Below are 22,720 nucleotides of genomic sequence, written 5' to 3'. Positions count from 1 at the left end.
AGTAATAAAATCGAAGTTATTCGACAGATAAATCCCCGTAACCGAGTTTGCGCCCGGCAACTATAACCGATCACCTCAATAGGATTCCGACGCTGGAAACTAATTGAAAAGGACATTAAAGTCGGTCCTAAGACGATGGGAACTCGACGTCGGCCCCTTAATTGGTCAAATTGAGCGTTCCCGAATTCCTTCCCAGATAATCCCTCTCGTACACAAATATTGGGTCATTCGAATTCAATTAATTCATTGTGCCCGGTCCGAGCCTTGGGGGTACGCGGAGAAATACCGTGCACACATCAGTTGACCAAAGTGGAAAGTCATGACCGCAATGAGCAAGTTTTATGATTGTCGTATTTAAAATGCAATTGCACAAATGCCCATGCAAATTACGAGTTTATTTGTTCATACGGTGTTTTCCGTATATACTTAATAACTTTTTTTCTCAACCTTGCCCGTGTGAACCACTAGTGGGGTCGCCAACAGTTCGCGGTCAAGGATTTCCACCTGTCGCCTTTATTCTCCCAGATTCTCAGTAAAAAAAACAGGTATATTTCGTAATCCTCTAATCTAAACTGATCGTAAGTTTAAAATAATTTTAAATATGAAGTAAAGTCGGCAAATTAAAATTTTTGTACCGACAGCGACATCTCACGCAGTGGTCGGAGAGTTCGTTACGTTGTACTGCAGTTACCCGTAAGTAAAGGCTTTTTGCAGATGTCGTAACAATAACGCCAATGTTTAAATTTATAAAAAATAAATGCTAATTAATTCGTTTATGCGAATAGTTTAATCAATTACGTATTTAAACTTGAAATATATTCAAAAGAGTTGCATATTTAAGAAGTTTATCAAATACTTCCGGCCCAATATTCAAATAATTTCAACATTTCACTAAATTATTATTGTTAACCTTGTTTAACACATATATTTTTTTTCATATACAGTTTATCGTAAATAACAAAATATAAAAACATGTAGACCAACCAAAGGAATTTGACCAGTGTTGTGTCAAATTTTCCTAAAAGTTTTAATAACCTAACCTAACTTACTATTTTTGTTATTATTTCCCTAAAGTGAATGAAATGTATTTATTAAGCCCATAATGTTACTACGTTTAATACATAAGAAATTTCGTTTTATTAACCGACTGGTGAAACGTGACTTTTCACATTGGTCTTCCTTAGCAAAAAGTTTCAACGCAAGACCAAATCAAAAGTATCATTACCAAACCAAAGAAGTGGTATATGAACAATTTCAGTGATTTGACCAAGAATAAAAAGACAACGTAATTTTTTAGGGTTTATTTGGGGTCCCCCAGTTGACGACACATAAAGGTTTTGAAATATTACAAAATGACTGCATTCAGGAATCAGAAAAGCTTATTCAGGAGGCGCTCAGCAGCGATCGTAAAAGAAAAATGGTACAAATATTTGACGATCTCTCCGATTCGTTATGCAAATTGGCCGACATGGCCGAGTTCATTAGAATAGCCCATCCAAAGCTGGAATATTGTAAGGCTGCGGAATCAGCTTGTTCTGCAGTTAGCAGTGTTGTGGAAGAACTGAACACAAATGTGGAGTTATATAAGGCACTGGAGAAGGCAGTTTATGTAGGGGATGTAGAACCTTGTTCAGAAGTGGATAAAACAGTTGGGGAGCTATTTCTGTTTGATTTTCAACAATGTGGCATACATTTGCCGGAAACTGAAAGAAATAAAATTGTTAAACTTAATGACACCATATTAAATTTGGGCCAACATTTTGTGTCAGGCAGTAATACAGCCAGAGTTGTAGACAAAAAAGTGCTCCCTAATGGATTGAAACATATGTAAGTATATGCTGTTAGTACCATAAATTTACTAAATTGTAGACAAATTTTAATAATAGTATATTTATAACATAGGTAGCTTTTCAGATTCAACAGTGATGGAGACCTTGTTTATGTTTCTGGCTTATATACTGACTCAACAAATCCAGTGGCAAGAGAACTAGCCTATAAAATATTTTTACACCCAGAAGAGAGACAAGATGCTTTGTTGACAGGTCTGCTGAAGGCTAGGGATGAATTGGCAAAGGTGGCAGGTTTCTCCACCTATGCTGAAAGAGCCCTGAGAGGAGGAACTCTGGATGATCCCTCACAAGTTATGAAATTTCTTAACACAGTAACAAGAAACATTTGGGACGATGCCAAGCGCGACTTCGCCACAATGAACCGTTTGAAGCAGCAAGAATTCAAAAATAAGGGTTTGGCATGTTGGGATGTACCTTATTATACTCAAACAGCTAAAAGGGATTGGTTCCGGGTGACAGAAAAGGAATTCAGCCCATATTTTTCATTAGGATCATGCATGGAAGGGCTCAGTATGTTGTTCAAGCACATATTTGGAATTGAATTAGTCAACACGAAAATAGAACCTGGTGAATGTTGGTATACAGACATCTACAAGTTGTCAGTGATGCATGAAACAGAAGGGCTTTTGGGTTATATCTACTGCGATTTTTATGAGAGACCTGGCAAGCCAAAGCAAGACTGTCATTTTACAATAAGAGGAGGACGACGCCTGCCCAATAACGATTATCAGCTACCAATTGTGGTGCTAATGTTGAATTTGCCACCTCCCAGGTGGTCAAGCCCATCCCTTTTAACTCCAAGCATGGTTGACAATTTATTTCATGAAATGGGACATGCCATGCACTCAATGTTAGCTCGAACTGAGTATCAGCATGTTACAGGTAATTTTAACGTCTATTAATTCATATTCCAAACTTGAATGGTTATTTTCTACTCTTTACAGGCACACGATGTAGCACGGACCTGGCCGAGGTCCCATCAGTTTTGATGGAGTACTTTGCATCAGATATGCGAGTGCTTAAGAAATTTGCACGTCATTTTCAAACTCAGGAACCGATGCCCGATGAAATGCTGCAACGACTTTGCGCTTCGAAACATCTGTTTACCGCCAGTGAAACTCAGATGCAGATATTCTATGCGGTGCTAGACCAAATCTATCATGGAGAACACCCCCTTCCTGGTAGCACAACTGAGGTCTTGGCCGCTATCCAGTCAAAGTATTATGGATTAGACTATGTACCAAATACGTCTTGGCAGTTAAGATTCAGTCATTTAGTGGGATATGGGGCAAAATATTATTCGTACTTGGTGTCGAGAGCGTTGGCTTATTGGACGTGGCTGACATACTTCGAACAGGACCCGTTTGATAGGTCCAAGGGAGAAGTGTATAGGAGAGAGTGTTTGGCACATGGGGGAGGCAAGAACCCTAAATATTTAATAGCTGATTTTCTTAAGTTCAAACCCACACCGGATAAACTGGCCGAATTTCTCACGCAAGAGGTAGTAAGGCATCAAGGTCTGGTTGATCAAGTCATCGGCGCTAGGCAACAATGATACATTTTATTTGTTTAATTTTTGTGAACAGTAGATTAAAGTATACAGGTTTATATTTTATTATTTACAAATACAAATTTCAGACATTACTTAAGTACCATATTTTTTAATATATGTGAGGATCAGTTTCAAAAAATTCTTTCTAAAATAATATTTTAATTTAAACTAAATATATATACCACCAACTGATCTTATATTAAAAAAATGTGTGTAGCGTAATGTATATATACTAATTTATTATAATTACAAATTATATTTTGTAATTTTTTAGATAGAATATATATCATATGTACATAATACTTCTACTTTCATTTAAATAATCACAAATAACAATATTGATATTGAAAATTAGCGTTTTAATGTGCCTAAATAAATTAAAATGGGAATTTTATATAGTATTATTTATTTCTCTGTTTTATTCAAATAACGTAGGAAAAGATATTTTTAGACAATTGCAATATCGGCACAAGAACGGAAAGTTTCTTGGGGTCCGCACCCAATAGCACCAGTACCGTCCTCGCAAGTGCCCCAACTGTTTCCTGTAAGTCAATTAAAAAATTTATTAAAGTTAAAGGAGAGAAGGAAGTAATTTATCTCACCAGTGTTGTAATGCCATCTTAGGACACATCTTTCACATGTCAGATTTTGAGGCAAAACTACACGGTTCCTAACATCGTAGTCGTTGGCAAGCACGGTATATTTTTCTGAACCATCTTCGAGAAGCAATTTCTGGAAACAATTTTCGCCAGACTCGGAAGCGTTGGGATCATTCAATACACACAAACTTGAAATATACATGTAACAGTTAATATGTGTAATACATTGCTATTAATATTGCTTGAACGTTCAAATGTTTCAATAACAATTGCAAAATATTCCGATAAACGATAAGGATAATGAAATAAACTTGTTATTGTCCATAAATTTACCTATAGGAAAACGTTCCCAGATGATTGGCGGTGAGCAATATGGAAACATCAATTGTACTTCCTGCCTGATACGTTCTCACAACATATCCATTGCCATACGTGCCAGTATTCTCGTTAGCCTGAGGATGAGGATCGGTTACGGGATCTCCACAGACTCCACATCTGCCTTCATTCAGCGTCCATTGTACCTAAAAATTTCGACAAAATATACTCAACTGGCTGATTGATCTTTTATCACATTACGTCGAATCCACCACAAAAATTTTGATTGTCCTCATAGTTGTGTGGTAAGCTGTCGTTGTACCTCCACAAGGAACTGCGATTGGGTGGCTCCAGCATCATACCGTGGCCTGCGATCTGTGTTACCGCAAACGCGGCAACAATAAAAAGCGACAACCTAATTGAGACCATCGTTATTCACAATTATTACCAATATAAGTATGTGAGTTATATATATAAATGGGCCGTCAGATAAGGGTTTAGATTAGAAAAATGTTAATTTTAAAAGATAAACTTACGGAAATTCATCTACAAGAATTTTCGTTATCCTAGGAATTTTTATCGACGTCGAAGACTGGGTAGAAAATATTTGAGCATGACTTAAGGACAATAGAGAAACTACTGCTAATAAGAGTCTAATCGTCATGTTTTTGGTTAAAAAGCGAGTTTTTTCGTTATAAAGAATATTTTCAGTGAAATAGCCTTTATTTGTTTTTTTTTTTTCATTCGTTTGTTCCAGATTTTATTATTCTAAGCCATCGTTATCTGAATATATGGAAATTTATTGTTACTAAATGGATAATTCTACGAAAACCATTTAGTTTGTAAATAAACAATTTACAAAAGTGCGATTATGAAAAACTACGAATTCATTATTTGCACTTTTAAACCACGAATATTTGTAGTACCATGACGTGCAAAGGATGTAATGTTAATAATAATGTTTATTATTTTATTCTTATTAATGCATATGACACAAATTGAGTTATCATTATATTATAATATTTTAATAATTATAGAAAAAGTAAACTTATTAATCCGTAAATTAAGATATACTCCTACAATTAATGTATTTCTAAAAATTTGATAAGTATTACATAAGTGTACATAAATAAAAATTGTATAAAACATTAAAAATTATATTAAATATCTGATTAAACTATTGGAAAATCTAAAAGTAATTGACAGTGTACTATTATATTACTTAAGTACTTTCTAATCAAAATTGTATTATATTTTTTATTACAATTTATCTAAGATTAATGATCTTGATTGTGTCCATCTATCAATAAATGGTGATTTGTGATTGACTTTTTTGAGTGCTTACAATTTAACTATAGAACTTACCAGAGTCATCAAGCAGATATATAGGTATATCAAATTTGTAGTTCATTGGGAGTTTCTGGTAAACGACTATGATTCTAATATATTTTGGACAAAACTTTGATTTTTAATTTTGCCATAAATCATATCAATTACGTCTTAAACAGAAAGTCTTTAGTTTCAGAGTTATTAATTTCTTTGGATGTTTGTCAAAATTCCTAGTCCTATCAATAAACCTGTAGTACTTTACGAAATAATATTGAGAATAGTAGAATCTGTTAAATGATTCTGAAATTATTAATTTTACAATCGGATTTCGGTAACTCGAAACATGTTTTGAACTAGTATGAATGCCTATAAAATAGTTACACCAATCGATATATTATATATAATCGTACAACATTGTAAAATACGGATTTACAGATTTATTAATAAATTATTATTTTTTTTTTCAATTTTTATTTTATAATAAGATTATAATCTTCTTAAAGTAATTATATTAATTTTTAAAATGGGTTAAAAAATATATGTATATTTTATCAATAAAAGGTTGATAAAGCACAACAGAAACACGTTTTTGATTGATCACCCAAAATACATAAAAATTATCTGATTTCCTTAAGAGTTTATAATAAACTACATACATAAATTAAGTTAAGATTTTATAAAATCTAAGACTTCATTACCAAGAGTCATAAAAATATGCTTAAATGTATAGACACACTTTAAAGCTATCAGAAATTTCTTTTGAATAATACTAGGAATTCGAGATTACAACAATGTTTGAATTTTTTCGATAGCGTTGATTATTAAATATTACAAGTTGTTATTCCTCAATGAATATTACATCGGCTGTACTAAGTTTATTGACTTATATTTACATTATTTATCAAATATCATGATTAATATTATTGATTACGTCCATCAAAAAAATGAATGGTGATCAGTTTCACTTGATTTTCTTGAGTAGTATAGTTTCCACACAATACTAAAGCAACTAGAGCATGCTTCATATGACACTCTCATGTTCTTATATACCTATGAACAATCATTTTTGACATACGTCATAGTAAAATTTAGGTCCAAGTTTTTTCGAAATCATTTGTTAATCACCATTTACAACTCAAATTTAAAATCCAAAATGGTAATAAACTCTTAGAGTAATGGCTAAGAATGAAATACTCGTCTGGGGAGACGGAGAACCAGTTACCATAACCATTACTGCATGTAAGGGTAAACATCCCATTGCTCCTCCAGTAGAAGTCCCCGAGGTTGTCGAAGAGAAATCAGAAGCAGAAGAACTCCCCCCCGTAGAGACGAATGACGAAACGAGTGATGAAGTGAAAGATATTATAGATGATGAGAAACCAGTTATAAATGAAACGCAGAAACCTACTGTTATCGAAGAAGAATATAAGGATCCATCAATTTTACCTATTATTGTGCCTAGATATCATGGACCAGGCTGCTCCATGGAAATTGGTATCTTGGAGAAGCATCATTCTAAGTGCAGGTGCAGTATCCACATTTGTATCAATTACGATAAAGTAATTTCAATTTACAGGTTCAAAAAGCTAGATAACGAATTTCGCCATCCAGTAGATGATAAAGCAGGAAGTTTTGAATTCATCGGACGCATGTCCTTTAAAACCTGTGGAGCCAATGAACCAAATGAACAAGTAGTAACGTATGAAACTCCTGTAAACGACTACGACGACGCAGATAGAGTATCCGAAACGAGTCTAGATCAGGTGGTGGTACAAGCTGAGGATGTGCCAGAGGCAGGACAAAATGAAGTCCAGAATTATGAATCACCACCTTCTGTGCAAGAACCGGAACCTAATGTACCTGTGAGACCCAAAGAACAGGTTCGCATTGTTAATAAATAATACTTAATCGCATTAGTATAATTTTTTTAAAAATCTGTTGAAGGTGCAATTTATGGAAGTAAAGGATAAAGGTCCCAGTTCAAAATATAAAAGGGTCCAAGAGAGAATATCTGAGCCTTTTAAGACAATACCTGTTCCAGCCGGATCTGAGTTCACTGTGGAGTACTGCAAACTTAAAAAAGTATTGTATAATGACAATTCTGTAACGGTGCAAACAATGGCATTAATGCCCTACAACGCTAATCGCGACATCTGGTCGTCATTCTTCTGTGGTGAGTTTTGTCTGCTGAAGAAACTGCAAGAGAATGAAGTCGCTAAAGTCAATACAATTGCGCACACGGAAACTAATCATTTAACAACTGCCAACAAATTGTCGCAATGTCCTTCCAGGTCAATAGTAAAGCCAAGATGGCCAAAGTTTTTTGCTTGTGTTAACTATAAACCCAGAGAATATAGTCAATAAAAGCACGTCATGCTCTATGGTTTTTGATTATTTGGAATTTTTAAATTATAGAATTCTATAGTCCATAGACTTAAAAGTTTGACGTTTAATATTCTTGTCATTTCTTTCATTTTTACGAACCAAAACTCAGTATTTTGAAAATGCCCAAAGAATTTCCAATATTAATTACTGTGACACCATGCAAAGGTAAAAATTGTAAGAACAAAAAAAGGAAAAATTGGACAAATGAAAAATGCATTCATTGTAAAAAGAAATTCACGGCGTACGTATGAGAATATTTAAAAAGGATAGAATAAAATTTTTTGATTTTAGATTGGAACGAGAAAGTGAAGGTGAATCTTCATATCCTATGTGCAGCACATCAGAGCTCAGTTATATACATAAACCATTAACTTGTATGAAAGCCCACCCTGAAATAAATGTCTCCAAGAGAACAGATTTCAGAACAGATTTTCAAATACCAGAGAGAGACTGTTGCAACAAAAAAGAACCTTTGGAATTCAGTCAAGATAAATCGTTCCTTACAGATTTTAGTCCTTCATATTGGCCATATTCATCACTCAACCAGTTTTGTCACGATCTTTGTTCTCTTCACCTACATACAGTACAAAAAGTATTAACCAAAGACTCATCTACATGTACTGGCAGCTGTTATACTAGCAACATGGAATGCCAGTGCTACATAAAACCAAGGAAAACTTTTCTTTCTAAACTGTGTAGTTTTCTAACGAAATAAATCAAATGCAACTGTATCTTAAGCAATTTATTAACAAAACAAATAAATAAAATAAATATGAAAAAAAATCATCACTTAGGATCATAGTTAAGTTTTCTCGGTGTCATGAATAGTTTCAAGACTTCGTCGGTGATCTCCGCCCTCTTTCTTTGATGCTCTGTAACCACAGGTGTGAGCGTCTCTATAAGAATCTTCTTCAGTTCCCCAGTTAAAAGTTTACCGCTGGAATAATCTTGTCGAATTTGTTCGAGTTTCTCATCATCTTCCAGGAAGAATGTCAAATACTGGAAGGAAATGTCTACATCGCAGTTACCGCCTATCCTTCTGTGCTCCTCTATTGTAGTCTGTCCACCAGAAAATGCATGTTTGTTCACCTTATTCTTGAGCTGCTTTGGCGTATCACTCATGTAAATGGTGGAATTGGCGTCAGATGCTGACATCTTGGTTTTTGCTCCTTGTAAAGCTGGGAAAAAACTGGAATGTAGCAGTGCTGGTTTTGGAAATCCCAATCTTGGGGCTACATCTCTTGTCATTCTGAAGTAAGGGTCTTGATCAATAGCACAAGGAATAAGGCAATGCAATTTATTGTTCTTAAATATGCTAGGGAAGGATGTTGAAAAGGCGGGCGTAGCCTGTACGGCTGGAAATGCAATTTTTCCAATCACAGTGCTGTCATCAAATCCGAAAATACCTTTTACTTGATTAAAGGTAACACACTTTTGTATTCTTATCATGTTCCGATAAAACTCCTTTTCCTCTCTGGAAAGAAAGAGAAAGAATCTTAGTAAGGTAACTGAACATTATATTTATTACCAAATTTGATTGTTTCAAAATAACTTGCTAACTTAAAAGTTGTTGCACTTACCCAATGTAATCTAAATCTGAGAATATAAATGTTTTCTCAGGATCAAATCCAACTGCAATAATATCTTTGGCATTTTCATAACCCAATCGGTTAGCCTCCTCAATAGTTAAATCTTTCCACAGGGTTTTCTCATCATCAGTCATTTGTATCACTAATGGAACATTGAAAACTTCCTGCAACCATTTACACAAAGTGAATGGTATCAAGTGCCCTAAATGCATGGATGAGGAAGAAGGTCCTCTACCAGTATATAAGTAAAAAGGTTTCCCAGCTTCAACTAAATTCAATATTGTGTGCATGTCTCGGTGTGAGAAGAATATTCCTCTCCTTAGATAATGATGTACAGGTTTTCCTGTGACTTTCTGAAAACGTGCCAACAGTTCTTCGTCGATTTTGGAGGAGCCAAACCTTTCTGCAAATGGTAAATTGTGTTACCATATGATACAAACATTGTGCACATTACTTACTAATTAGTTTATCGTAATCCACTCCTGTTTCGGAGTTACTCACGACGTTCCATGGATCGACCACATCTTCTTCGCCCTCCACATGGGTGTTTTCTAACGTTTTACTTATTTCTTCGGTCATTTTTAACTGGGTAACTTAACTACCGATAATACTGAAGTTAAAGCACTTTATGCCAACCTAACCTATTTGGATGACAGGCGGACAGACGTCATCACACAATGCGGTTTCACAAATGCCACGTTGCCAAATGGAATTACCGATATGAAATAAAATTCCTAAAACGTAATGAAATTAAATACAATGTAAAAAGTAAATTAATAAAGATAGCTTGGATGTTTATTTGTTAAATAACTAAAATAAACTTTTTTTACAATTTGTGCATAATAGTGCTAGAAATGTTTACAGGTATATATAGACAACAAATATAATTTTGTACAAAAATACAATAAGCGTTCGTTTATTTAACACATGTGAGTAACCTGTGTGCAATTTGTTTATTATAGCTAAGAAAATTGTATAATGGACATTACGCACAAACTATATTAAGATCAATGAACGTAAACAGTGTTGCCGCATCTCCTTCTGGCAAAGTTTAAACGTCACTGCGTAGTGATGCGTTATAAAAGAGAATAAAGAGTTTTTCACGAAAGAAAGTCGCATGATTAGCAACAATAAACTATATGAAAGCGAGAAACAGTCGAACTGGAAGGTGACACGCTTAAATCAGGTTCGATTTTCATAATAAATCTGCAGTGGAGTCGTGTTACGCACCAGATTCGGTGACAGTGCGCATGTACGGAAACAGCTGTAGTTGACAAAGCACATCGCGTTTGCCCGTGAACATCAAAACAAAGATCCATGTATTGTAAATAGTGTAGCACGTTCTTTTGGACACCATGTCCAACATTTTTAACATCACGGACAACTTGAAGTGTCGGATCAGCGCCTTCCTGATACACAGATACATTGGCGGATATTTCGAGGAGAAGATCAGCGCCGAACAACTCAAGGTCCAGTTCCTCAAGGGATGTGCAGAGCTAAGGGATATCAGGCTCGACGTCGAGGTACCAAAACATTGTTTTGTTTAATGCTATGCATTCGTTCGGTATATTTCTTCGTTGTCATCGTTTTAAACAGCAACCTTGCTATTGTCACAGCGTGTTGTTATGATGGCTGTTGAATAATTTAGCTGTGGCATTGTCTTGCGTATACACGTTTGGCAGGCAATTCAAGGATTTGCCAAGTGTCTGTCAGGAACGGTTCGGTTTGTTTATGAATTGATTCGCCCATGTTTACAAACAACGCATTCCCTTGAAACGTGCTCGATTCGCGATCGTTTTCGTTTATCTAAATGCGTATGAAATTGAATTTTACTTATTGTTAGGTGCTGCTAAATTTTCTCATTTTTCCAAACCTACAAATAGTTGCCTGTTAAATGTATTTTGTAAACAATAAAATGATAACAATCACTCTATTGATGTATGTTTTCTTTTTATATTATTTTTAAATTGATTGTTTACATGATAATTTGGGTCATCTAGGACACTACATTGCATATTTTATGTAATTACTTTTTATTTAATCATAGATAATTTTTCTTATATTTTGAAGTTTTATATTTACATAGTTTAAGAAAGCGTCGATAAAATAAGTCATTTGCATTTTGGGTCACTTAGGACACTACATTTTAAACAAGGCTTAATTAATTTTTAATCGTAAATAGCTTTCCCAACATTTTGAAATTTTATATTTACTTTTAAGATTACGTCGATAAAATGTGTCATTTACGCTAAATAATTTCATTTGTTGACCGTATATTTATTAATTGTATCTTTATGATATAAAAATTATCGTTTCAGCAATACATATTCTTTTAAGTTTATCTCATCTGACTAAACAACTTTTGTAACTGATAGTGGTCGCAATATTTTATTGTTAATGTTTTAAAGCCACGAATTCAAACATATTCTAAATTTTAAATCGACAATTTAAATACTAATGATAAAAGTAATATCTCCAAAATAATTAATTAGGAAAAACCCTCGAACTAATATTCTTATCATAGTTTATGATCGTCCATCTTTTATTTTTTAGAGTAGAGTTTTATCATTTTTTATGCAAGGTAAAATTTCAATCGCTTATTATAATAATTTTAATATATATAATATTTTAAAGATGATTAAGGCCCTTTCATACAGTTGCCATATTCAGCACGCGTAGAAAACCCGTTTTGTTTAGTACCCAAGGACGTTCGTAAACTTGTACCGTTTGTACCCATGATTTCTATTGTTTACACGCGTGCGTTGGGTGGAAGCACGTGGTGCGCAGCTGTAACAACTCAAATTAGGTGTGTGAAATATCATTTAGGAATACAAATCAGTAGATTCGAGTTACCTGTACCTGGTAATCTAGAAATGTTTATTGATTATATTTAAGTTCAATGAAAAATTGAATTGTATTTATTAAATATTTTTTCTATAAATAAATACGGAGAATTTATTGAGATTAATTTATATAAAATTAGTAGAGTTATAATTATTTTTATTTTCTTAGAACAGCCCGGAATATTTGTTTTGTTCAAAAAATCCATTTTAATTGTTTTTATATGTGATAAATTCGGAACATTTGTTTATAAAATTAATTGTTATATTTTAATTAATACAATTATTAAAGGTTCCCACATAGGGATATCTGACACCACACTTAGCATGTGTAGAAAGCTAGTTGTCTCCATCCAAGGATGTTCATAAACTTTATACCATTTGTGGTCATATCTATCGTATACGCGCGTGCGTTCGGTTAGATTACGGCGCACCACGTGCTTCCCAAACATTACCAGCTGTAACAACTCAGAATAGGCGTGTGAATCATCCTTTATGTACACAATATAATTCATTTTGAGACAACTGTTAATCCGGAAATGTTTGTTGCATTTAAAATTAATAACAAAATTTTCATTCAACAGTTAATATTTACTTTAATTAATAATTTTAAGAGTACACATCTCTCATAGATTTTTTTAATTATTCTCTTTACTAATTATTTTATGAATCAACATTTTAAAGGCCATTTAGTACCCAAAGACCTTCGAAAACTTCTGATCTGAAATGTTATTGAATACATTTAACAACAATGTTAAGGTTAATAACAAATGCATATTACAGTAGCTTTTTAATATATCATTTATTTATTTTTCTTGAAAATGTTCACATGAATTACATATTTATTAAGCTTTTAGTGGCCCTTCAATATAAATTTCAATGTATGAACTGTATTTGCAAATAACATTAATTAACACTTATTATCGCAAGTTTTAACCAACTTTCGTAAAAATAATTTCTGCACATGCATAAGAAAATTGTTTATCTCTTACTTTAAGCTTTATTTTAGATAAAGTTAATATCTCTTTCGAAATATGAAACCGACTATAGGAGATATCCATATGATCTTATTTTCATTTTAAAGATTGAGCATAAAAATTTTATAATATGTAATTAATTTTACAGGCACTCAATGAACTCGGGGAAAAACAGAATTGGCCGTTCGAATTCGTGACCGGCTTTATCGAATCTCTGGACGTCCACGTGCCATGGAGAACAATTCTCAAAGACAAAGCCACAGTGCGAATATATGGCCTGAAGGTCACTATTCAGCCAAAACAAAGGACAGAAAATGGTAAGTTAATTGATGCAATTATGTAAAGTTGCATAAATTAATATTTAAATTTATTTTTAGCAACCTCAATAGTGGAATCCATGTGGAACTCCATGGCGAGCTCTATCCAGTTAGCAGAAGAGTGCACCGGACAAGAAGAGCAGACTTCGACAAACATCGAAGGTTTGGACATGGTGGCCCGAACCATTGATTCCAGTAAGTTTTTTAATTTTAACTTTCATACCTAACTGTAGTAATCCAATTTTCGTTTCAGTTTTATCCAGAGTGTGCGTTAAGTTCCTGGACTTCACCGTCACCATAGAGCATGTGCCACAAAACAGTAAAACAGGTGTTGGACTCGTCATGCATTTCGATGAGTAAGTGCCCGTGTACAAGTAGTTTTTTGAATTTGCATTCATTATTTTGAATACAGGTTGAATTACGGGGACGAGTCGGCTAACGATCCGACGAACGAAGAGGTGACGGAACTAACCAACCAGGACAAAGCCAAGTCGTACCTGGTGAATTCATATACGGCAAAAAGAATCACAATCGAGGGCGTAACCTTTTCAACGATGGAGTTCGCCAGCGACTACCGCACGTGTTCGCCATCGGTGATGACCCAATCCCAGTTTGACGAGGCGGGCATTTCGCCTCCCAGAAACGAAATACTCTTCGGAAAATTATGCAATAAACAAGAAGTAATATTACATCCATTTATGTTTATGTAAATATTAATAATTTATGGTTTAGATCAGAGTGAGATTAAAACAAACAGAGGCCCTGCATGGTCCCAAGGTATCGATTGAGATGAATCTCGGACCGCTGTTGCTGTTCCTGTCGCCGCGTCAAGTTCACGTGCTTCTTGAACTGGCCAACGGGATATCGTGTCCCGATACAGAAGACACAAGGTTAGACATTATTTTTTATGGCCGAAATGTTTTAAAATTTAATGCAATTTGTTTTACAGTAACGTCGCGCCACGAATGCGGTGTGTTCAAAAGGCGATGACTGGCAGCGATTATCAGCGTATTGAGCAAGAGTTACAGCAGACAATGTTGATGAACGCACACTCCCGTGTCACTGGACTGCAGGCCGGTCAGGGTTGGTCCACTGGCCCACTCGGTAAGTGTCATCTTATTTAGTCGAATAATTAAGAAATAAATTCATAAGAACTATTGGTATAAATTGATTTAAAATATATTTACAGATGACAGTGACACAGAAGATAATTTCCTTCCGATCAGGAACAACGTCGGAATGTGCGATAGTACGTTTTCTGGGCACAGTAGTAGCATGGAATCGAGTTTCAATTCTAGCATGGCTAGTTCATTTACAGAAAACACACATCGCACACGTAAGAGACGTAAGTAGCTACACCGTTATTGTGAGCACATATTTTATTTTATATATGATTTCAGTATCAAACATAGACACAGATCCCAGAACTGAGATTTCACATTTTCACATCCGGATTGCGTCGGCTGCAGCCGTCTTACTTCACGAGGAGGTCTTAATTCCGTCCTCCAACAATAACGTGGTGGTGGAGTCGAGTGTGAAACAGTTGCAGCAAATGTCCAAAGACTTTTTCGATGCGACGAATGATATTACCATCACTGCGTATGGTCCTGCGCAGTTTGCCGATTCGGAAAAGATTCTGGACGCTGCCTGCAAAGCTAATCACCTGAGGTAAGTTCAAAGGCACACATTATCAAAAAGCGTTCATTAAACATCAAACTTTTATAGATTCTTGGCAGTTCCTATTCAAATAGAGGGCGACGAAAAAACTACGTTGTCAGCGTTCTCCATTACAGGAACGCTGACTGTAGGCAAATTGGAGATACAAGAATGCATTTACGGCACACAAAAGGATCCGATACATGTTCCTTTGTTAACGTTCCGTGATCCCTCCAACAGTAACAAAGCCTACACTAACGTAAACCCAGACGTCAACCTTACATTTAAACACCTCGACAAAACCACCAAGAGCGGCATAAACGTTAAGAAAAACGGCAGCAGAACGGAAGTCGTACTTCGATTGCAACGCTGCCTCCTCGAACTGGACATAACCATTATAGACAGAATGAACGCGTTGCTAAATGCTCAGCCAATCTGCCCTACAGACGTCGCCACTCCACCGCCAACATATTTGGACCTGAAAACGGGCACGCAAGCCGAATCTAAAGCGGAAGTGCGCATCGAATCCGAGTCGCTATGTGTCAGATTGCGGTTCCCTATATCCGACTACAGACCGCTCAACGATCTCAATCGACTTGAGTGGTGGAAACGCAACTTGCGATCGGATTTTCTGGCACTTTACTTGTCTGATGCACTTCTTCAAACTACCATCATCAGCAATCAGGAGCACACGGACTACGAGGTGACCTGCAATGCACTCGATGTGTATTATCACGAAGCCGAGGGTAAGCCCGCCGTACATTTGGCTAAGGGTAGCGGTGATGATATTGGCAAAATCAGGTAAGTTTCAAGTACTGAAGTTAAATGCAGTATTAATGTTGGTTGTTTAATTTTTCTTTAGATTGAATATTAAAGTATTCCCCGTGAAAAAATACGACCCAGAAGAATTAACCAAACCTGATGAAATGACCACTCACTCTATGTACACTTACTTTGTGAATCATAGTAAATTAGCACCACCATTTTCGTCTATAAAAGTGGTTCACGAAAGTGACACTCCACATTCAAGGACTCAAAAAGGTATTTTATTGGTTTAACAACAATAAAATAATTTATTTTTACATATTTTTTTTATAATTACAGATGATGCAGAAGAGTTGGTGATACCAGGCAACAAGGATGAAATAGACGAGTTTGTGCGTGTGGCGACCGGTTGCGCACAAATTCTTATTGAAATTGTGCTGCCCACCGTATCTATGCAGATTATCGACAAGCACACTTACGAGCTGTTGTATAACCGCATCAACAACGACTTACTGATGTGGAAACCCAGTGCACCAAAAACCAAGCCCAACAAGCAATCCTACGAGACTTACGGGACGAATACCGCTGCCAATACCACAATGGATGGGCAAGAAGTGTTTAGCATGTGTAAGAGTGGCATACAATACGGTAAGTCACGTTTAACACCTTACACGAGAATCGTCGATTGACTAATTATTTATTTAAGACTCTGACACCGAGTCCAATGATTCCGACGATCAACCACCCAGCATATTCTACTCTACATACGAAACGCGTACAAAATCCATGATCAACAGCATGAGAGCCCCAAGTGGAGGGCAACCATCGGTGAGCGGACCTATCAGAACGTGTACTCGCAAACAGAGCGGGCTTACGTTATCGCTACGGATCGGTCGTGGACTTGTGTTCCTTCACACACCCGTTCGCGATGCCGCCACCAAGGTGATACCAGGCCAGCATGGTGAATTCTTATTAAACGTGACGGATGCAAATATATTCGTCGTCAGTGGTTACGATGGTGACGATGACTTAGGATATGTGTGTGTGCAAGTACACGACGCCAAACTACATCATTGTGACATGATTTCAAGCACAAGCACGACCCCACCCATCAAAGAATTGAGCACTGTGCCGGGGCGGCATCTGCATCCCACGATTTACAAGTCTGATCCGGGCACAGTTATCGATAAAAAGAATAACAGAGGTGGAAATCGTGAAATGTTAACTGTGGCCATCAAAATACAGGCTTCGCACGAAACGCACCACGTTAAGGTAACTATAATTTTACTTTTTGCTCTTTCAGTCAGTTATTGATTTTTAATTGTAGACCATTCTGGTGGCAATCGGTCTGAACAAGGCGACACTGAATCACAAAATGTGTAGTGAACAAAACAGTTTCGTTTCACATATTATTGACTTCTTTAATGTACAAGACTATCCGATCCCAGGATATGTTTCGAAAGATGTATTAACGGAATTCCATCTGCATCTGTGGGATTGTGCAATTGATTATAGGTAACTTCTATAAACATTAATGTTATATACCATTTTACTTATTAATGTTTTCTTGTCAGACCCCTCCACATACCACTGCGGGCAGTGGTAACAATGGGGAATTTCACGATGTCTTCTCATCTGTCGGCCGCAGCCAACACGTCGACGCTTACTTTTATAGCGGAAGAGTGTCGGCTCTTCCTCAGTGACAAGCACCCGCCAAGGGACGGTGTACCGTCCTCGGTACCTGTTGACCTTCGCCGCGACTACGTCAGCGTCATAGAAGTAGGATTATTTGATCTCAGCTTAAAAACAACAGACAAGGTAAATTTTAAGAAACGTGTGCCCGTTTACATTATTTATATGTTGCTTTTCGTTCACAGAAAAACTCTGTTAATCCTCACTTTGACCTGCGCGCGTCCAACAACGAAGTGATAATCCGCACTTGTGTCGACACCGCCAAGGCACTTACACAGCTTATCGTGTATTACGCGGGGAACGGCGACCTTTCAAACACCCAACAACAGTCTGAAACGTCCACCTCGGCTGCGTCCAGCCACGCAACAACAAGTCCGCGACACAGCTTAGAAAATGAACTGATCAATTTGGAATTGACGCCTGCACAACACAGCAACAACCTGTCTCAGAGTCAACAACGCAGCGTCAACGAACTCATCGGTGACGCGCTTCGCGAGCATGAACCCGTAAAAGGTTTGTTTTGTTATTATGTTTTATTTGTTTGTTTCTGAGACCAGTGCTGAGTTTTCTTTATTCTTTTGTGATTTCTTCTGATTTGTGTTTTTTCAAATATTTTAGGAACTAAAAAATCATTTACAAATACCCTAGATCCACCAATTGATAATTATTACAAGTATGGTATGTGCGACAGTATCAGAGAAGCAGTTATTAGTACATTATGGTTAAATTTAACTTCTAGTTTATTGAAAATAGGTATCATAATTATGTAGGAATAGGTAGTGCATGTGAATTACTATTGAGGTAGGAATTCGACATATTATTGTAAAAATTCGTTAGCTTCCTCTGAACAAATTAGTCGATACAATTGTCAATCACCGGATACTTCCGACAACCAATTTGTAAATAACATTGTGTAGATTATCTACTAACAGCCAGAAAAAAAAACAGTCAAATCGTGGAAATTATTTTAAAATTTCGCATTGCAGAGCCCAACGATCTCCCGTTGAACAGCGGCACCAAGATCTTCTTTTTCCCGGATGAGCAACAGTCCCTCGAAGTCTCAGGGAGACCGTTGCCACAGGTGACGGCCGAACTGGGTGATGTCGGCGCTCGCCTTTCATCAAACCGTTCAAGTTCGCAGCCAACGGGTGGTGGCAGCGACACCGACGATGATTTTTGTATTGTGAGCGCCGACGTTGGCAGCTATGGTATTTGCGCCACGCCTCACGTCGAATCTCCACCGGAAATTAAATGGCTAATACAGGGGCCAGTGCGCATAATTGAGAACCATTTCTGCCTACCCACAGGCAAGACGGATTTGCTGAAGCCACCTAAACATTTCCCTGTACCCGTCGAGAGGTAATTGGAGATGGAACTGGTCACAAACTTGAGATATATTAATTTTTATTATTCCAGATATACATTGTGCGAGATGACTGTGACGTGGCACATGTATGGAGGCAGCGATTTTGGCAAAACTGAACCGGCTAAGAAGAAGTCGGTGAACTTCCGTGACAATACCAGAGAGGCTGTCCATTTTTCAGCAGTTCGGAATGAGGAAGTGTACATCCGAACATCGAACAAGGAAAAAGAAAAGAAGCCAATGTCGTGGATGCAGAAGGGTGGCATTGGTCGAGATCACGACGTGATAATTGAGATATTTTTGAGCAAGGTAAAATGGTGTTAATGCTTATAAATTGGTATGCTATACCCTATACATTTTTTAGGTACGGTTTCAGCATGAAGTGTATCCTGAGACCACGAAACAGGTGTCGCGACAGGTGCTTATCATATCAGACATTGAAATCCGGGATCGATTGGAATCTAGTTATATTAACCTGTTCCTCTACCAGCACACTAGTCAGGCAAAACCAAAGCAAGCTCATGCTCATATGGTAAATTTATATATATTTCATTTTACATCTCCATACTTATAAATTTTGTAATTTGTTAGCTCGTGATAAAGGCTGTCCATGAACGACAGGATCAACACGTAAACAACCAAGAGTGTTGTCTTAAAATCTCGATGTTACCGTTAAGACTGAACATTGATCAGGACGCATTGCTCTTCCTGATCAGCTTCTTCACTGAGCTGGCTGCCACAGAAGCGCCCAAACCAGGTATATATCTAATATTATTTTACTTCTTAATATTTTAATGCACGTTTATGTCTTGCCTAGATGTTCCTCAATCAAAACATAGCACGCCCACGCACCAACCGCCGGTAATGACCGTTGCCGACAGTAAGAACAAAAACGTGACTACGGAAGGGGACGACCAGCCCGCTGATGAGAAACTGTTAATTGCTTTCGATGAGAACGCTGAATTTAAATCGGCCGAGGAATATTTGCCAATCAGCGTTTCCCATGTTGAGGATTCGTCTCCCATCTACTTCAGGAAAGTGTCGTTCTCACCAGACGTTCCAATCCAACTTGACTATCAGGGTAAGTTCGTAGACATGAGCAAAGGTCCTTTGACCGGAATCCTAATGGGTCTGGGTCAACTGAACAAGAGTGAGCTCCGACTGAAACGCATCGACTACCGACATGGTCTACTCGGTGTCGAAAAACTAGTGACTCATCTGTTGCAAGAATGGTTAAATGAAATCAAGAAGAACCAAGTACCTAGTCTACTGAGAGGTGTTGGACCAATGCATTCAGTTGTACAGTTGTGTAAGTACAAGTTGTGATATCCAATTTAAACACGTCGTGTGACTAATTATATATTCAGTCCAAGGAATCAGAGACCTATTTTGGCTCCCCATTGAGCAATACCAAAAGGATGGACGCATCGTAAGAGGCTTACAAAGAGGCGCCAACAGCTTCACAACGTCCACTGCTATGGCCGCCTTAGAACTTACCTCCAGACTGATTCACCTTATTCAAGTTAGTTACAGTTGTTTGCAGTATATCAAGATACTTATCTAACTTGTTTATTTTTTCAGATGACGGCTGAAACTGCTTACGACATGTTGTCACCAGGACCAAGCGTCAGGAGAATACACAAACAGAAAGGAAGAAGGAAAAGACTTCAGCCTCAAGATATTCGCGAAGGAGTTACCAATGCCTACAGGGTAGTTAAAGAGGTAAGTCCATAAAACAAAGCCATCAAACGATTCAAGATTTTGAATGTCGGATATAAAGGTCACTAAGGAGAATTTGTAAAACTTCGAATATTACAAGTATATTTCCCTTTCCAGATATATCTATTCAGATTTATACCTGTACTCAAAAAGCATCTTTTATTGAATATTAATATTGGAGACTACTGAACTAATGGAAGCAAAATTTTTATCAGGTGATCCAAATTAAAATGACGTTCCCCATAAATTCGACTAGACCACAACATTAATGCGTATCGTAAATATTGTCTTGTATTTGCAGGGAATTGGTGAAACCGCAGACAAAATCGTACAGGTGGCGTCGCACGAACACGAGGAGAAAGGATACAGCGGTGCCGTGGGCGGGCTGCTGCTGCAAATTCCGCCCACCATGATCAAACCAATAATTTTAGCGTCGGAAGCGACGTCGAATCTGATCGACGGTGCTCGGAGCCAATTGGAACCCGACGCGCGCCGCGAGATGAACCAGAAGTGGCGCAACAACGACGCCTTATAACGCATTGTGATAATACAGACTGCCGTTGCCGATCATGTCCGGCTATGTGATGATTTGTTTTTATATAAGTTTTATATATTAGGTGCCCGATATGAGTATAATGAATTTTTCTATTTAACCTACGACTTGGTTTAACGCATTGATGTCCCAAATAAATGCAACATATGCCATAAATCGGATATTTTATTTCATCTAACCCAAAGTTCTCGGTGGTTTTTTTCGTCTACCAGAACAGGAAAGTTAATTTTTATGAATACGTTGATAATATTTTAAACAAAGGACGTCTTAAAATGCAATCGGACTCGAAATAAATTGGTTGTTATTACCTATCTACCTCTGGTAGAATTGGATTTTAGAGGGAACTTCTAATTTAAGAGTTTTGTTAAAAATATTCAACAAATATGAATTTAATGTATCTTACATGTATAATATGATAAAGTGGCAACCACTTGATTGAGATATTTGGCTAAAAACTGGCATCCGAACAGGTACTTACCCGGTGGTGCTCAACAATTATTATTTTAAAAAGGACATACTGAGAATTTTCAAAATATTGTCCTATATTTATTTATATTGAAATGATTAAACAGTAAACGATAGTCAAATCACCTTCCACAGTTTTTGTCTGAATTATTCGAATACGGATGTATTTTTGTCATTACAAATACGTCGATCCCAGAAACTTTTATTTTTAAAATAAAAAATACTCTTGAAATAATTGCCAATTTTATTTTCATATATTGTAATATGCAACGCCAATCTAGAAATTTAGCTTATGATGAACTGTTTTGTTTGTGGAAGAAGGTGGAATTATTTCAGGATAGCCAAAAGGTTTTAATTTTCACAAGGTTATTGGGAGACTGGTGACCAGACCAGAATAGCATGACAGGGTAGACATCATGCTACAACTCTTGCCCGAGACCGTTTTTTTTTGAGACATTCAATTTTAAAAACAACGGTCTTGATTCTGTTGGAATAGGTACCATGAACCGGCCCAGCCTGCAAACCTTAACCTCATCGAACATAACTGGAATATGGTTTGGCAATGATTAAGGGACCATTCAAACTGACCAAAACGAATTTCGAAATAGCAGTGGAAATATGTAATATAAAATAAAATACATTTTATTAAACATTATATTATAAAAAAATTGAGTTTTATTTATTTTCCATTTCTTTTTTTTACTTAAATTATTTTGTGTTTTTTAGGATAATTCGAAAGGAAACTTTTTTTCGT

The 22,720-nt window shown here is 36.6% G+C and overlaps 5 protein-coding genes across 5 annotated transcripts; 3 read left to right on the top strand and 2 right to left on the bottom strand.

Annotated features, from left to right (window-relative positions):
* Positions 1-993: 993 nt before the first annotated feature.
* On the top strand, positions 994-3,494 carry LOC109595159 (mitochondrial intermediate peptidase). Its single transcript, XM_020010455.2, has 4 exons — positions 994-1,240; positions 1,298-1,827; positions 1,915-2,732; positions 2,795-3,494. The coding sequence occupies exons 1-4, from the start codon at positions 1,103-1,105 to the stop codon at positions 3,403-3,405; spliced, it is 2,097 nt and encodes a 698-aa protein (XP_019866014.1). The 5' UTR covers positions 994-1,102; the 3' UTR covers positions 3,406-3,494.
* A 295-nt stretch (positions 3,495-3,789) lies between these two features.
* On the bottom strand, positions 3,790-4,745 carry LOC109595143 (uncharacterized). Its single transcript, XM_020010439.2, has 4 exons — positions 4,578-4,745; positions 4,335-4,522; positions 4,005-4,189; positions 3,790-3,944 (listed from the first exon to the last, which is right to left on the bottom strand). The coding sequence occupies exons 1-4, from the start codon at positions 4,743-4,745 to the stop codon at positions 3,850-3,852; spliced, it is 636 nt and encodes a 211-aa protein (XP_019865998.1). The 3' UTR covers positions 3,790-3,849.
* Positions 4,746-6,605: 1,860 nt separating this feature from the next.
* On the top strand, positions 6,606-8,026 carry LOC109595165 (uncharacterized). Its single transcript, XM_020010464.2, has 3 exons — positions 6,606-7,170; positions 7,222-7,525; positions 7,590-8,026. Exons 1-3 carry the CDS (start codon positions 6,821-6,823, stop codon positions 8,007-8,009), a joined length of 1,074 nt encoding a protein of 357 aa, XP_019866023.1. The 5' UTR covers positions 6,606-6,820; the 3' UTR covers positions 8,010-8,026.
* A 731-nt stretch (positions 8,027-8,757) lies between these two features.
* LOC109595175 (tryptophan--tRNA ligase, cytoplasmic) lies at positions 8,758-10,277 on the bottom strand. The gene is made up of 3 exons (XM_020010478.2): positions 10,078-10,277; positions 9,611-10,022; positions 8,758-9,504 (listed from the first exon to the last, which is right to left on the bottom strand). Exons 1-3 carry the CDS (start codon positions 10,196-10,198, stop codon positions 8,817-8,819), a joined length of 1,221 nt encoding a protein of 406 aa, XP_019866037.1. The 5' UTR covers positions 10,199-10,277; the 3' UTR covers positions 8,758-8,816.
* A 426-nt stretch (positions 10,278-10,703) lies between these two features.
* Positions 10,704-21,657, top strand: LOC109595174 (autophagy-related protein 2 homolog A). Its single transcript, XM_049962029.1, has 25 exons — positions 10,704-11,142; positions 13,585-13,753; positions 13,814-13,948; positions 14,007-14,109; positions 14,166-14,433; positions 14,486-14,643; positions 14,703-14,857; positions 14,943-15,098; positions 15,154-15,421; positions 15,479-16,210; positions 16,272-16,450; positions 16,514-16,822; positions 16,881-17,446; positions 17,502-17,689; positions 17,749-17,992; positions 18,052-18,379; positions 18,485-18,544; positions 18,853-19,225; positions 19,283-19,538; positions 19,594-19,761; positions 19,821-19,986; positions 20,047-20,538; positions 20,597-20,751; positions 20,811-20,951; positions 21,250-21,657. Exons 1-25 carry the CDS (start codon positions 10,975-10,977, stop codon positions 21,481-21,483), a joined length of 6,171 nt encoding a protein of 2,056 aa, XP_049817986.1. The 5' UTR covers positions 10,704-10,974; the 3' UTR covers positions 21,484-21,657.
* The last annotated feature ends 1,063 nt before the right edge of the window (positions 21,658-22,720 follow it).

The sequence above is a fragment of the Aethina tumida genome, chromosome 1 (genome assembly GCF_024364675.1).
Source record: "Aethina tumida isolate Nest 87 chromosome 1, icAetTumi1.1, whole genome shotgun sequence".
NCBI lineage: Eukaryota > Metazoa > Arthropoda > Insecta > Coleoptera > Nitidulidae > Aethina > Aethina tumida.
Note: the sequence above shows the minus strand (reverse complement) of the source record. Positions and strands in the feature narration are given on the sequence as shown.